This window comes from Syngnathus typhle, linkage group LG2 (genome assembly GCF_033458585.1).
Source record: "Syngnathus typhle isolate RoL2023-S1 ecotype Sweden linkage group LG2, RoL_Styp_1.0, whole genome shotgun sequence".
Taxonomy (NCBI): domain Eukaryota; kingdom Metazoa; phylum Chordata; class Actinopteri; order Syngnathiformes; family Syngnathidae; genus Syngnathus; species Syngnathus typhle.
In genome coordinates, this window is record NC_083739.1 from 16,528,643 (window position 1) to 16,545,117 (window position 16,475).

The 16,475-nt window shown below is 40.8% G+C and overlaps 3 protein-coding genes across 3 annotated transcripts; all 3 read right to left on the reverse strand.

Moving 5' to 3' along the window:
* Positions 1-438: 438 nt before the first annotated feature.
* eif2s2 (eukaryotic translation initiation factor 2, subunit 2 beta) lies at positions 439-5,118 on the reverse strand. The gene is made up of 9 exons (XM_061272580.1): positions 4,986-5,118; positions 3,633-3,813; positions 3,416-3,516; positions 3,178-3,307; positions 2,601-2,701; positions 2,325-2,473; positions 2,162-2,218; positions 1,585-1,670; positions 439-1,115 (listed from the first exon to the last, which is right to left on the reverse strand). Exons 1-9 carry the CDS (start codon positions 4,998-5,000, stop codon positions 940-942), a joined length of 996 nt encoding a protein of 331 aa, XP_061128564.1. The 5' UTR covers positions 5,001-5,118; the 3' UTR covers positions 439-939.
* A 327-nt stretch (positions 5,119-5,445) lies between these two features.
* Positions 5,446-10,924, reverse strand: LOC133150202 (charged multivesicular body protein 4b-like). The gene is made up of 5 exons (XM_061272582.1): positions 10,618-10,924; positions 9,025-9,202; positions 8,135-8,249; positions 7,707-7,830; positions 5,446-7,128 (listed from the first exon to the last, which is right to left on the reverse strand). The coding sequence occupies exons 1-5, from the start codon at positions 10,799-10,801 to the stop codon at positions 7,061-7,063; spliced, it is 669 nt and encodes a 222-aa protein (XP_061128566.1). The 5' UTR covers positions 10,802-10,924; the 3' UTR covers positions 5,446-7,060.
* Positions 10,925-11,648: 724 nt separating this feature from the next.
* On the reverse strand, positions 11,649-15,915 carry LOC133150201 (vesicle-associated membrane protein-associated protein B-like). The gene is made up of 6 exons (XM_061272581.1): positions 15,579-15,915; positions 14,799-14,951; positions 13,959-14,062; positions 13,609-13,689; positions 13,208-13,390; positions 11,649-12,577 (listed from the first exon to the last, which is right to left on the reverse strand). Exons 1-6 carry the CDS (start codon positions 15,634-15,636, stop codon positions 12,407-12,409), a joined length of 750 nt encoding a protein of 249 aa, XP_061128565.1. The 5' UTR covers positions 15,637-15,915; the 3' UTR covers positions 11,649-12,406.
* Positions 15,916-16,475: the final 560 nt, after the last annotated feature.

The window sequence follows — 16,475 nt, forward strand, 5'->3', positions numbered from 1 at the left end:
CCGCTTGTCATCGGGCTAAAGGTAGACACCAGCATGAACTAGTCCCGTCAGCCACAGGGCACATGCCATGACGTATTAGCTTCTGAATAATAAATCCTTTCTTCCTTCATATTTTAGACTTTTCATCACTTTGATCTGCGTTTTATCAGTCCAAAACTTCGGTGGCTCATTTCTATTCTTTGCAAAATACAATTTGGCCTTGTTTTTTTCTAGTGATGAGTGGTTGTAGCTTGCAGTGTGGCCTGTATACATAAACTCTCAGTCTTCTTGGAACTGTGGATTGTGATACCTTCACCTTTTGGAGGTTTGCAGTAATGTCACTAAGCCTTAGCACTTATGTATGAAATCACAACACTGTGCATGCTTCCAAAGTGAGACCATGGATTTGAATCTCAACTGACATGAAACTGTAGGAGAACAGAACAGGGAACATTCAACTTCTGATAAATCAGATTTTATTGCAGGAATCAACAATTACAGAAAAAGTATAGAGCAGGGGTCACCGATGCTGGTCCTTGGGGTCTGGTGTCCTGCATGTTCCATAGGTCTTCCTGCTGCAACACGCCTAATTCAAATGATCAGGATCGTTATCAGATTTCTGCAGAACTTGCTGATTATCAGATCATTTGAATCAGGTTTTGCACCAAGGAGACTTATAGATCATGCAGGACACCGAACGCAAAGGACCGGAATTGGTGACCTCTGGTATAGGGGTTCAAAATATTCCAAATGTTTTCGACAATGTAGACGGCAGCCATCCGTCTTCCGGCCCACTCGAGGGTAGCACACCATTATCACGCCCAATACACCTGCACTTCAATGCATTAAGTCCGTTTCTATAATGGAGGAACCTTCCTGTCACATCCTTGACCCTTCTGACAAGGAGGGAGGAGAAGCCAGGAAAAGAGAGAAGTAGGCAAATCCATCTGCGGTGACCCCTCAGTTGGCTTTGGCGCGGAGCTGCGCTCTCTTGCCCGTCACGGCCTGGAAACCGGTCTTGATGCTAGCGACGGAGCAGCGCGAGTGGCACGTCTCACACTGCAAGAAATAGAGGCGGGTGTCTTTCTGCAGGATGGTTTCGGGGGAGCGGCATGTGTGGCACGTCACGTACTCCTCTGTTCGGTGGGGAAAGAAATGCAAATACGTTGAACATGGTGCATTTCGTGTGTACTTGTTCAATAAACATCACACTTTTTAAACTTAACAAAACGTAGCAAACTGCTGCTAAAGTGAGTTTAAATAAAACAGCATGAAAAGAGGTTGACAGTTTTATTCATTATTCTCGAACGTAGGGTAGTGAATGTTCTCATGAAGGCCATTCTTCAACATCTAACTACAACTAAGATTTCTTAGTGCGATCCCATATCTTGAATGGAAACTAGTTAATAGTTTTTTTCCACCCCAGAACATAAATAGGCAATACATTCCTTTAAATTAAAGAAGTCATTTTAATTTTTGGCTCATATTGAGACTTTAAGTACAAAAAAAAAGAACATGCATAAAAAAAACACTTGACCCACGTTCTGCTTATAAAATCATCCCATGTATTGCAGTGGTACACAGTGATGTGATGTTTTGACTTACTGATATATCTCCTCAAGACGTTTTCTATCTGTTTCTGTTGAAATCTTCCTTTGATCACAAGTTGGTTATTACCGTCAATGGAACCACTGAAAGGACATGAAACAAATGAAACCTTTGTAAAAACAACACAGGATTAAAAAAAAAAAAAAATTGAAAAAAATGCTGCTTGTGCTCATCAATGTCCTTTACCGGTAGTTTGGATTTGCAATTTGAACGGAGAATACATGTGAAATAAAAATTCAAGTTAAAGTTAAAATCCCAATGATCGTCACACACACGTCTGTGTGTGGTGAAATTTGTCCTCTGCATTTAACCCATCCCCGTGTGATTTTAATCCATCCCCTGGGGGAGAGGGGAGCAGTGAGCAGCAGCGGTGGCGCTCGGGAATAATTTGGCGATCTAACCCCCCAATTCCAACCCTTAATGCTGAGTGCCAAGCAGGGAGGCAATGGGTCCCATTTTTATAGTCTTTGGTATGACCCGGCCGGGGTTTGAACCCACAACCTTCCAGTCTCAGGGCGGACACTCTACCACTAGGCCACTGAGCTGGTGTAAAAGCGCAAATGTAGACACTGACCTTGTTCCAAGCTCAGCCAATAGGAAGGCAAGGAGATGTTTGGGCTGACGATGCAACCTGTGGTCAAATGGACAAAAACATACTCAGATGTATACCAATGTATGATCGTTGAAAATGAAGGGGCTGTAGGTAATCATAAGATTCGTGCTGGATGGAGGCTTACAGTTTGCAAATATCTGTGAAGTTGACAAAAGAGGTCTTTTTGGTCCCCACTCGCACCACCTGAGGGGGCTTCATCACAAACTTCCTCTTCTCTCCCGCCACCATGTCGGGGTTCTTTTCCCTCATGATGTTGAAAACTCTGTTCAGGAGCTGAAAGACATTTGACGCACAATAATTATATTTTTTTTACAGTTGCTCATTGCAGGGAAATAAATGGCAAAAATAATGTGACATTAAGGAGTTGATGTGAAAGAAGTCTTGGGAAGACTTGTGTTACCTCATCGTATGTGTAGTCTCTTTCAGAGCCAGCCCAGGCTGGTCCTGTGGTGGAGCTGAATGAAATGCCATCATTGTGTTTCCCCTCATCGTCTTCCAGTGCTGGATATCAACATGCCAAAAACAATTGCCTCATTACATACTTATATATAAAAAAAAAAATCTAATCACTGTCACAAAATAGTAAAGACAATCTATAAACACAAGCGTAAAGACGTATGGATTGATTTGTGCATATAAAAAGGTAGCAAGTAAGTTCAGTTTATTTTCTTTATGATAAATCGTGTAGGTTTTTGTCTCTGTATGTAAATAATTGACTTTCATCAACCATAGTTGTTGGTTAGCATTACTGACCAGCTACTTCATTATGTTAATAAAGATAAGTAAAAGGCAAAAATGTAGATAACATTCTTGTATCAGATGTCATTATTTTGTGCAAGTAGTAGTGCTTGAAATCTGTTCACCTGCACACGCTTTATTTTTGTTAGTTGCCCTCATGCATGCATATTGGTAAATTCAAATTTTGTGAGGTAGATGGAGCTATGGCCTTGCTGGTATGAAGTGATGTGACAAATTACCATCATCTTTTTCAAGAGGTTCTCCTTCATCAAAATCCACTTTTTTGGGCTTCTTCTTTTTGGCAGGAAGCATCAGATCCAAGTTATCCTCCTCGACAACATCACTCTGTTCTCCCTCAATTTTAAGCTCCTGGTTTGAAAAAAAAAAAAAACAACAATCATTCAAACATGCCAAAATGATGAAATTGAAACACTTGTGGGGGGAAAAAAGCTGCAAACAAAAGACAATGTTGCTTACTTTCATCCCCTCCTCAATGTCATTGTCAAAGACCTTTTTGGGTTTCTTTTTCTTTTTCTTCTGATTGAAGAAGTTCAGGTCATTTAAATCATCCGATGTTTCTGGGAAATAGGAGCGCAAACCTGGTTATTTGAGATTCAAATCATATCAAAGCTTCAGGGATAGGTGGAGTAGTACATTTCATAGTTACCGTAAAACACACACATGACATTCTAACCTTTCTTTCTGCTGTCATCGTCATCCATGTCCAGGTCCTTCTCATCACCAGCCTCCGGTTCTACCTCCTTCACCTCCACCTCTTTCACCTCTTCTCCTCCCACCCCATCTCCTTCCTCATCAAGCATGAAGGGCTTCTTCTTCTTCTTCTTCTTCTTTGTCATGTTGGGATCAAAAATCATCTGAAGGAAACAATTGGAAGACAGAGTTAAGGACAATTTTTGCTTCAATAATGTGCTGTGACAGCTTTAAGGGTCGGCTGATTAGATTGGCTAATATTAAAATCTGATTTTTCTTTCAATTGTTGGTTTTCTTCAACACGATACAACATGATAAGGATAATTATATCCAGTAGAAGAACATTTTCCCTCTGATGTTAAGTTAAAGGCACACTAAAGGACTGTACTGTAAAATATATGTAATTCATATCTTTAGTTATAACCATTCAGGAACCGAAAAAGAAAGTTACTTTATTTTACTTTTTTAATTAAGCGGGTGATTAATTGGTTATTGGAATAGTATTTTTCTATCAAGGGTAAATTTAAACTTTGTGGTAAAATAACTATTCAAACAAAATTACACATTATTACAATTTATTTCTGGTCACACAAATGAGCACAATAGAACCCCATTCCTGTAATCTTTCATGTTAATATTACGAGACGTCATTATGGGAACAATTGTTCTAATAAAAATACGACTTAATTTTCGTTTTCGAAATCGTAAATTACGTCACGGTAAATGTCCTGTGCGATTTCAATGTTGCTATCATGATTGGGACTATATTCTCGTGATTCTCTAAATTTAATCTCGCAGTTTTATCTTTCATTCCGTTCGGGCATTCTCAACATGTAAACGGGTGATCTAACTTTTCATCACAACAGTTTCATGTCGCATCACACACATATCGGCACTTTACTTTTACATGGTCTCTTATTGATAGAAGCAAAGTAAACAATTAGACACAAGATTTCTTTTTTAATTTGTTGTTATTCTTGCTCGAGATGTGGAATATTACGGCTAATGCTAGCTAAGCTAGCTCATTGCACATTTCCAGTCGGTTAAAGTTCTCCAGCAGCGGTGACAAGTCATATTGACAAACCTTTGCGAAGGGCGACTTTCAGCACAATGATGTGTTGTGTGACAAAGCAATTGTGACAAAATCGCCGTTTTGGTTTTTGCGGTCACGCGCCGTTGTTAGCTCGGCACCGGCCATGTGAGACCTACTGCGGACGGGGAGGGGTGCCGAGGCCCAAAGTCGTCCGTCCTCATCTCCTGATATCTCAATACAGAGTCGACCCCAAAACGTCTACAGATTTGAGTGTGTGAAAGGCAAGGAAGTGGAATGACATACCTCGTCTCCGGACATGTTTGCAACTGGACCGGTGACCAAAACCTTGCTACTTTTTGTTTCACGATCGTTTCTACACGGCAGGTATCTTGCGTCAGCACTAGAGGTGGAGTACGCATGCGTCAGCGTGGATGACGTCTTTAGAATGCGACGTTGCTTGTAGAATAAAATACAGAATAATAAAATACACGTAAGAAATCATTTTTGGTCGTTCTTTCCATAGCTATCGACCACAAAACATTTTAGTATTTGTTACACGTCCATGTAGCTATAGTCATATCACTTCAATTTAGTTCGACTAAAAAAAAAAAAGGACTAAAATAATTTAAGATCCTTACTACATTTAGCCTATGACGCCAGTTACGTATTGTTAAAAATTCTGAAAACTAGTAAAACGGTTGTCTTCGCCACAGCACGTAACCACAATCAAACTACAACAAAGTAAAAAAAGAGGTAACAGATATTAAGAATTGTTTTCTTTTAATGAACTTGCAAATAATATTCTTATCTGGATAAATAAGACTGAAATGCATACATGCGTGCCCATATTCTTTCATTCCATCTTAATTCTGTTGTATTTTCCCAACAATGTAAAAAATCGACACCTTATTTTTAAACTGTATTAACACTTTTTAACTCCAAAACAAATTAAACCAATGGATTAGAGCAGGGATTCTCAACTGGCTTTGTCCAAGGAACTACCATTATAACCAAGAAGCAACTCGGGGACCACTGCTTTGGCGGAATATTATTTGATTTTGCATCAAAGGAGGATATACCTATACATGCTGTTCATTTGCATCGGTGTCTATTTTGGGAATCTCAGCTACATTTGACATAATTTAGATGGGTAAATTATTCAATAAACCAACTTCCACCCATCCATCCATTTTCTGTACCGCTTTGTACCCACGGGGGTCGCAGGCGTGCTGAGCCTATCCCAGCGGTCATCGTGCAATAGGCGGGGGACACCCTGAACCGGTTGCCAGCCAATCGCAGGGCACACAGAGACGAACAACCACCCGCACTCGCATTCACACCTAGGGGCAATTTGGATTGCTCAATTGGCCTACCAAGCATGTTTTTAGGATGTGCATGGAAACCCGCACGGGGAGAACATGCAAACTCCACACAGGGAGGACCGAAGGTGGAATTGAACCTCCTAACTGTGAGGCGGACGTGCTAACCAGTGCGCCACTGAGTCGACCCTAAACCCACTTTATTTTTTAAAAGGTTATTTTCCATTTCCAATGTTGTGGACCACTAGAGGGCCGCGGACCACCGGTTGACAATCCCTGCATAGTGACAAGTTTTCTATCCCATTGTGATTCCAGTTGAACAGTGACCATAGTTGCTATTTATTCTAACATAACATTTGAAACATGGACATTAATAGGGAGAAAAACAGAATCAAAATGGGCGTTGAAATGCTCTCAACTTGTTCCTCTTCTTGTCATATCTTGTGTTTGCTGACAGCTCATTTTTGTTTGGTTGCACACCCCACCCCTTTAGCTGAAACAGAGGCTGTCAGTGACAGCAAAAAAGTTTCTTAGTAGAAAAAGAGACATGTTTACAGCAAATAACTAACCACTGATGAGTAGGTGAGTGGAGGCTATTGTTTTTAGGATGAGGTCATTTTCTTTAAGACAAAGCACCCAATTTGGGACAACACATGGGATTTGAATTCAACAGAGATCATAACTTCACCCTGCAGCATCTCTTACACAAGCCATGAAAATTACAAGAAAAAGGGGGCTAGACAGTTTATGTGAGTCATGTCACAATGTCACACTGACATGAACCCTCAGTGTCAGGTTCTCATAAAATATTTGTGACTTTGCTGTATTACAGAGCCACTGTTGACAAGCCTTGAAATGAGAAGATTGAGGACATTCTGAGACTCAATTAAAGAAAGACAACAATATCAGCTTTTTTTCGAAGGGGTGGGGAAAGAGGAGGGAGTGTTAAATTGAGTTCAGGCGATTTCTTCCAACACAAACAAACACACAACATCTTATCAGTCCATTCATGCCTTCCTCTTTTCAGCTTCATCTTTGATACGGTTTAGCATGATGTGTTTATATGGCTTCCATCCCCCAGCGCTTCAGGTCGCCCATATCGTCCTCTTCGTCCTCTTTCTTTGCCGCTTGGGGAAGACAGAAAAAGATGATCAGATAAACAACACAAATACATGTTACTTTGGGGGTCACAAGCAGTGATGCCAGTGTCATGTTACTTGGTAACTCTGTCGATAAGTCCTTTAGTCGGGCAACTTCTAGGGCTATCACTACTGAATATTTTTTTAATCGATTATTCTATTGATTATTCCATCGATCGATCAATCGGTTAAAACTTTATTTTGCATGAAAGCGTATTACAAAACTATTCTCGACATTTTCTGTTTATTTGGTATTGTTTAGTGATTAAAAACAAGCAAATAACAATATCACACAAGAGTGATTAACGCTAATGAATGATTGCTGTTGAGAGGCTGACAGAGAATATGGAGGTAAGCTAAAAAAAATAAATAAATAATTTGCCCCAAACGATTACAAGATTATTAAAATAGTTGTTGATTAATTTGATAATCAATTACTTGTGAATTAATCAATAAACTTCGACATCTCTACACAACCGCCTACAGTGAGAAGTAAATGAAAGTAAATGTACTCCCTAGCAAAGCAAACAAAAAGAAAACAATAATGCCTAGCGTCGTCATCTCACCGGGTCTGGTAGGTAATGAAGTAGAAGGCACATTGGGAAGAGTGACATCCTCTGATTCGACGTCCAGCAAATTATTATCCAGCTCTTCTTGTTCTAGCTCCTCCAGCTCAGCAAGAAGTTCATCCTGAGCAAGATAACAAAAGTCACTGAATATTGGCACGAGTAATCACTAACGTTTAGGCTGTATGTATATTGCAGAGTTCAAGTAAAACAGATTTTTTATTCCTCTATGGGCCACAATTGGGATTTGCATGAGCATATACATTATACAAAATACATTTTGCGTGTCTGGACACAGATGATAAGTTTAATCATCTGACTGTGACTTTTAGGAGGAGTGCATTGATCGTTTTTCTGAATGTACCCCATTCAAAGTCCCGTTCTATAGAGCACAAACGTCGGGCTTTGCGAAACAGGGCACTTCCCACCTCATCCAGATCTTCTCCAAAGCCGACGGGTTTCGAGATGGCATCAGAGATTTCTTGGGCCAACTCCTGCTGCTCGGTTATGTCCTGCATCAGGTCATCCACCTTGTCAATGTCCCTAAAACAACAATGAGCAGAAACGTTTGTCAACTCACAACAGACATGGTAACATTCTTAACACTATTTGACATTTTATACTAACTCCTTTTGACCAGTATGTGGTTAAAAATATAGAAAGAAGGAAAAATACACAATCATACAGATTTGAAAAACACAACCCTCGCCCCCCCCCCCCCCCCGACAACTATTGACTGCTCGTTAAATTTATTAAAGGAGGAGAAAATTCGGATTCAGATGTTTTGTTATTATTATTATGCCTGTTTCTTTTCTAACAGGTAATTTTGGCACAGAGACAAGGTTCACCATTATGTCAACAGGCCATTTCCTGGTTCACAGAGGAGGACATAAGATGACTGGATGGGTTGTAGCTCTGCATTTAATCACAAATCTTCAATTCTGAGGCCGAGAAAATTCATTTCTATTATCATGGCTAATTGAATCTATATTTTCCAACCACGTGCAGCTACTGACCATGTCAATTTGATGTCGATTTGGTACATTAATTGTCAGTTACTTCCCCTATCTGTTTGGCAAAGTCCTGCTCTATACTTGAAACAACGAGGAAGTGCACCATGGCATTGGTTTTAGTGAGTACACAAACATCCCTAGTTTGAGTACTGTATGTACTGGCGAGAAATCGTTAAAAAATAAATTGATTACAAACAAACAAACAAACAGATCAATCAATCAATCAATCAATCAATCAATCAATCAATCAATCAATCAATCAATCAATCAATCAATCAATCAATCGTGTGTCCAGCAGCTCTCACATGTTTTCATGGGCGGACTTCATGGCCTTGGCAGCAAAGCCCATGTTCTTCAACACTTCAGTGTTGGTGTTGGCATTCTCCAGAGCTTCTCTCTGGAACTCAATGGTGGACAACGTGCCATCGATCTGGCCTAGCTGGTTCTCGTAGCGCTTCTTTCTTTTCAAAGCCTGCAGAGCAGCTGCAAAAAGGACAGTTGACGAGAATCACGCATCAGCACGACTATAGAATTGAATTTTCTGACACATGCACAAAAGTGTCTTTGTCTAAACAAAAACAACTGTGGAATGATCAGTATTCAATACAATACACAACTCAATAATGCATGACCCTGAGATCATACTTAGGGTCATACTCAGAACATTGTCTAAAAAGCATGTGTGGCTTATCAACAAATTCCAGTCACATCAGGTTCAAGGTATTTCTCTTGATGATTGTTGGCTTTTCCTTTTTATTTTGAGAACAATACCAGCGACTCTGAAACAAAAAGCAACCTCTGGCCCTTCATTATATTAGCTCAGGCTCCTTTGCTTATCAGCACAGGGTATATATAAAAGACATACAGATGACATGAGCGCAAACATAATATAGGCTCAGAGAAAAGGCTGCCACTGTCATCGGCGCCAACAAAGGCGATTAATAAGTGCGACAACATGGAGGTCATCAAAAACAAAGCAACAAAGGAACAAACAAAGGAACAAACAAAGGAACAAACAAACAAACAAAACAAACAAAACAAACAAACAAACAAACAAACAAACAAACAAACAGCAGGCCTGCTGGTGAGAGGCCTAAATGTTCAAGTGCTGCTTACTGTCAGAAAGCTTGATCACATTTGCTAGTCATGGGTCTCCAACAGGATAAAGACACAGTCAACAATAATAATAATAAAAGAAGGGCTAAGAAGAACAAAACATTGGACAATCGTAAGCGTCCAGATCTGCATATCCCCGAAAGAACCCGAAACAAATTGCTTTTGGAAATGCCTGAGAACTTTGTTCCAGAATAGTGGCCCAAGATACTCGAGAGTTAATCGTTCGAGTAGAGCGATTTTCTCAAAGGTTTGGGCAATCAAATATTAAATTAGGGCTTAGTTTTTAAGATTAAGATACCTGTCACTAGTACGTCCGTCTAATAACTATGACTATGAGCAGGTTGACAATGAACCACTTATTTGAGTTTGATTACTTTGAGTCATAGCCTTTACTTTTGACACAGTTACGTAACACTCGTTAACCTTTTCATTTCACAGAATTCGTCTTTATGTTGTGTGTGTATATTCTCCCTTGTTTTCTATATAAAAAAGAATAATCATACGGCTAGTTTTAACTTCAAAGACTATCACACCTAATGCTCGCTTGATAATAGGTGTACTCCTGACTAAACTAAAAACTAAGATAAGGGACTGGTTGGGGTGAATGTTCATTCCTCCAGAGGCAAAATTAGGTCGCCAGGTGAGGCTGCCAACAACTACGACGGCCGCTATGTGATGTTAGCCAATTGGGCTAACATGCTAATAACATGCTAACGATTAATGGCAAGCTTATTAAAACACGGAGGAGATGCTAAAGGAAGAAAAGCGAGCGGATAGCTTACCTCTTTTATTTTTGGTGCCGTTTTTCTTGGCTGTTTGCAGCTCTTGCTCAATCTTTTTCTCCAAATAATCCTGCTTCTTGGTTAGCATATCCTCGGTTTCACGGAGTTTCAGGATCGCCTCCTGGGGGTTCGGTCCCCTGTTTCCTTTGCCTCCCCCGCCAAATATCTTCCCGAACATTGACATCGCTGCGATGCTACACACTAATACAGTATCCAAAATATGCCTCGCTGCTTGGCTACTCTTGACACGGCCTTGCCGAGAGGATTGTTGACGTTTCTCTATTTCCGGGACAAGGCCGGGTGATGTCACGATCTACGTTGACGACACCCATTAGTGGTGATCTGTCTCCATCTGCCGGACATATGCGTTATGACAACATAATGTCTTTTTTTTTTCCTGGATGGTTCTTAATTATGTGAATTCTAAAGACAATACAGTAAAAATAGTTGCATTATTTCGTTACTTTTTTTTTTCCTTTCTCACCGATTCAAACCATTCAAACTTTTATTCTAAAACTGCGACTTTTACGGGTAGTTCAGATTCCCCCCCCCCCAACTTTTTCATTCCAAATAGGAGCAGTGTGGGTCATTCAAAACATTTTGAGAACGTTCCTACTTTCTACAGTAAAATCCCTCAATAGATTAAATTTCAAACTTTTTATGCTATTTATTTTTATTAGTATTTTGACAAAAGCACAGTCTTACTTAGGACCTTTAATGGCATTCTGTCCGCCCCCGGGCCTGGCATTGTTTACCGACTGCATTAAAATAAAAAAAAAGACTTAGGTGTGGCTGTGTGGTTGAAATTATTAGCCCAGGGGTTTTATTGTGTAGCAAATAAAAATACAAAAACTGTTATTTGTGTAACATTAGTTTCAGATGACCTTTTTGCAACTGGGTTCACATACTCTTTCTTGCAATTGTGTGCACACATATTCACATAAGATAAATAATTTCCAATTTAAATTGTAGAAACACTCAAGATTCAGAAGCAGGCAGGGGGCCAAATACAAAGCAGTGACAGCTTGAACTGTTGTTGCATACAAGTGTTTATTGAAAACGTCCACATTGGTTTTGCATGAAGTTTAACGAGTTGGCGGCTACACTCTTTCCGCACACAAGTGGAGGGCCATTGCTGGCAAAGTGCAGTCTGGGAAAACCGAATAGATTTTTTTTAATCATATGACTAGAAGGTATTCTCTTTATGGTTCTGATAGCAGATACTGAACAAAACCCCCAATAACTTATAACAGGATATCTGACATGTGCTTTTCTTTTGCAAACATCCACCCTCTCCCACAATACACAAACACACACACAAAGTTGGAAGTCCAGAATATAAATGCTCACTTCACTAGTGTTCAAGCTCTGTGTGTATTATCAGTAATAAGAGAATGTGTTGGTTTTAAGTGTCATCAGTCGGGAATCAATGGAAGCCTTGAGCCACATCACCACTAATTGTTTCCCGTGCAAGCTCGTAAGGATTGAGAGCTAAGGACGGAGTCATTGGAAATGAAGGTGATCATTTCACACACAGGAAAAAAAAAAAAAAAAAGAAAGACAGAAAAGTCACGGTTTAGCTTCTTTGTTTTCTCAGAACACATTCAAAGGTTTCTTTTTAGCTCTGCCATGACGAGCCAGAACAATATTGCCTTGAGGGTTAACAATAAGAACAAGAGAAAATGTAAAGCCAAGAAGACTTCCTCATGTTGCCGTCAATGACACGTGTCCGTCCATGCCATCCATCTGTCTGTCCATTCGTCCATCACGGTGTAGTCTGTCTGTGCGTCTACAGGGCCAGCTTGCCGATGATGACACCGATGACGAAGAAGAGGACGCACAGAGCCAGCACACGGGTGCTCAGGCCTTCGTCTCTCGTGGCCAAGGACGCCATGACGGAGGATGAGGGGGAGTGGGCCGCAAGCCCCGTCAATTTTCGCTTCCGCAGCCCATCGTTCTCCTGCCATGAAGAGGCAGTGCACACACACAAATCAAAACGGTTATGAAAAAAGTAAATACAACGGTCGTGGAATTCTATTGGCACCAGAGCGCTCTGACAAACGTTACAATACAGTAATGACTCTGGGGACCGAGCCTTTCAGCCTAATATTTTCTTAACTCCTTCAAAATGGTTTGCTCTACCTCAAACACTTACATATACCCCGTACCCCAAAACACTTTGACTTAATTTTGAATTCATGCCTTGATTTTGGAAAGAATAAACACGCGGCACAGACATTTCATATTCATCGACAGGCTTCTTTCTAAATGCACATGTCATCAGTAAGAATGTAGTTATACATATCTCTCATGAGGTATACAAAGGTCCGCCTGGCTCATGTCAGAACCAAGAACATTGAAATGAAAGCAAAGTCCACACAGAGTAAAATTGCTGTGAAATGCAAACCTAACTTTGATAAGCCACTATTCGCTACTGAGATAAGATTCTCATGGTTTGACGTAAACCCTTAAATTCGCTCGTTGAGAGGGTCTGATTTTTCTCAACAGGGATCCTGGTGTAAGATGTACACTGCTAATCGTGTGTCAGTTTTGTCGGAGCTCTGCAACAAATAGGCAAGCATGGCCTCACCCTGATCTGTTTGTTCTCTTCTTGTAGTCTCTGCACGTCTGCCTGCAGCCGCTTGTACTCCTCCATAATCTTCTTCACCTCTCCGTCGTCCAGCGAGGCGCTGGATGACTTTGGCGGAGAGACGTACTCAGACTTAACAGAAGAGGTAGAGGAATGCACAGTGTGGTAGCTTTCAGGCTCACGCTGCAGAGAGAGACAGAGAGAGACAGAGAGAGAGAGACAGAGAGAGCGAGAGAAGGTGGGGGAGGGGTGCACAGAGTGCTCAAAATCCAAATCAAAAAAATTATAATGCTGAGACAGTGCTGAATTTGCTCATGCTGTCGATGTGAACTGCTCAAAGTGCGTGCCGTACATCAAAATGCTGATGAGAAGGTGAAAATGTGAGACCAGAAGACGCTTACCGCTTTGTCATTTTCAAGAGGCATCTCGAAGGCACATCTCAACTTTGAATCCATCAGTTCCTCGGGCTTGGCCTCCTTCCACTGTGAATGTCGTCACAGAAAAAAAAAAAGAGCTAAGATACAACTCATGACTGATTAGTTAACATCCTTCAGAATACTGTTGAACTTGATGTATTTCACACAGAAATGAGAACTCACTGGAAAAAGTAAATAAATCAATATTTAACCAGCGTCCCAGAACGGATTGTGCTCAACCTTAGTGTTTCTATTGTATTAACTTGTATGGCTGTCTGAGAAATCCAATGAAACTGGTCAGTTGAATTGAATGAAGGTTAAAGATTGATACTCACAACACTCTCCATGTCAGTCATGTCGTAGGGAGCCAGCATGGAGAGCACCATGAATTTGTGCTTACTCTTCTCATTGGGGTCATAGTCAAAAGGCTGCAGCATAACTGTATAGGGCACGGAACAGGAATTTTATTTTCTCATACAATTAAATAATCATCATTGGAATAACAGAGGGGAGAATGTGCAAACTTCAGACAGTAAGAACGGGGCACAGCTTTGAATCGTGAACCTAAGAACAGTGAGGCGGTCATGCTAAGCGCTTTTCCTCTCCATTGCCTGATATTAGAAATAAACCACAAATATTCAATTATTTCAGTACACAGTGCTAAGTACTGTACATCAACTGGATTTAAGTCCATGAAATTTGCAGCATGACCAACATTTTTGGCTCCTGTTTCCTCCCACATTCCAGACGTGCATGGTAGGCCAATTGAACACTCAAAATTGTCCATGGGTGTGAGTGTGAAATGTTGTTTGTCTTGATATGCCCTGCGATTGGCTGGCAACCGGTTTGGGGTGTACCCCGCTTACCGCCTCAAAGACTCCTGGGATAGGCTCCAGCACGCCCACGACCCTCGTGAGGATAAACGGTTCAGAAGATGAATGAACGAATAAATAAACCTTTTACCATATCTTAATTTACTGAGATGCACCTGTACGATTGTCTAGTGTTTCTTTGCCATGCCAGTAGATGTCATGTGGATACAAATATTATGACTTTGTTGCATGGAAAATCAATCTCTCACAGGGTTGGTTCTGCTTTAAAGTCTCACATCACAGAAACAAGAGATATTCAAACATAGCTATCGGATCGGCGATATATCCGGCGCAACATCTGACCAGAAACATTGATGGAGGTCCCGGCGTCGATGATGCCGCTGTTTGGGCGAACACAGTAACGACGAGGTGCGGTTGTCTTGACTTTGAAACACACATTTCTATCTGTGGGGTTGGTGAGCTTCAGAGTGGCAGTGACGACATCTGTGAACGGTCCTGGGGATGAAAACACACAGAAGATTAGACATACTATATAGATCAATCACATTATCTGTACATCAATATTACAACCAAGAAAGTGCTCCGTATATATTTCAACAGCTTCCCACCACCACCTTAGTGAGTTTTCAAGAATCTAAGAAGATTTAGAGCAAACCTCACATTAGGTCGATTGCAACAATGTGTACGTAACTAAATAATTAAAAGCTCAGCACTGTAGAAAGTACATTCTAGGGTGACTGCTAAGTGTTAGCATGTTAACAGAAAACAGACGTCAAAAAGAGTGAAATCGCGGCGTTTAAAGAACTATAAAGACTGAGCCTACTAGTGAGTCAATGAATGTGATCAACGGCGGGCCTGCTCTGACGCTGCAATGACAGCTAGCTAGCTAGCTAGCAGTCAAGCTAGGTAGGAAGGATTCTAAGCTGCTACCTTGTTAACGCAAGCGCACATTTGCTATTTCATCATTAAAATACACCGTGCACACTAATAATGTGCAACTTGCCTGACAAATAATCTTAATAAACATGACGGGCAGACATGAAAAGGCAACGCAGGGGCGGTGTCGAACCAGTTGAGCGTGTAGCCACCGAGGCGTTACCGGCCCTGCCCTGGTGGCGTTACCTCGAAATTTCAGCTCGTGTTGCGGCTCCAGCACCAGGACTTGTTCTGGTCTGGCCATGACCCAGAGCTTCTTCCTTGTCGGGTCGGCGAAGGCAACGATCTGGATCACAGGTAGCAGGGAGAGGCGAGGTTGCAGTTGGTTGGCTCCGGAATGAAAAATACTGACGTACGCGGCTTCCTGCGAGGCGAGAAGGGGGCGGACTGCGACTACGACTACGGATATAATGTGAAAGGGGCACCGGGTAAACTGCCCGCCTGACTCACTGACTGATTGCTAGTGACAGCTGCTGGAAGCTAATTTGCTAAGTATGCTAGCGTAGCAACGAAAGGAGAGACGGAGAAGACAAGAAGGTGGACTTGGCGAAGGGGCGGGACCTTGAATATTGTTACTACTTTGCATATAAGAGAGCTAATGTATATACATGTAGTTATAAATAAATGTGTATGAAACACATAAAGTACTTATTAAAAAATAAAATATACATATAAATAGAACATAAAACAATAAGTCATTCATTTCATCAATGTGATACCTGCTGTACCAATTTTGTATCGGTCCATTGAAAGTAATGAAAAATACTTTTTTCATTCATCTACTTTCTGTACCGCTTGTGACCATCGGCAGATTTCAAGAAATTGTTATTTATATTGATTTCGGTTAGTTTCATCATGATTAAATTATTTTTTAAATTAAAACATTAATAGTAACCTTATTAGGAAGGATAGAGCAAATTTGTTGATTGGATGTGTGATATTTTTATTAGGATGTTTTGCCATGACATTTTTCTAATGTAAAATGCAGGCCTTGGCTCAGTAAAGGATGGAATCTTTTTATAACGCTTGTTCTCATTATGGAGACAGGTAAGATGAATTCTAATTGCAAATGACTAAGGCCAA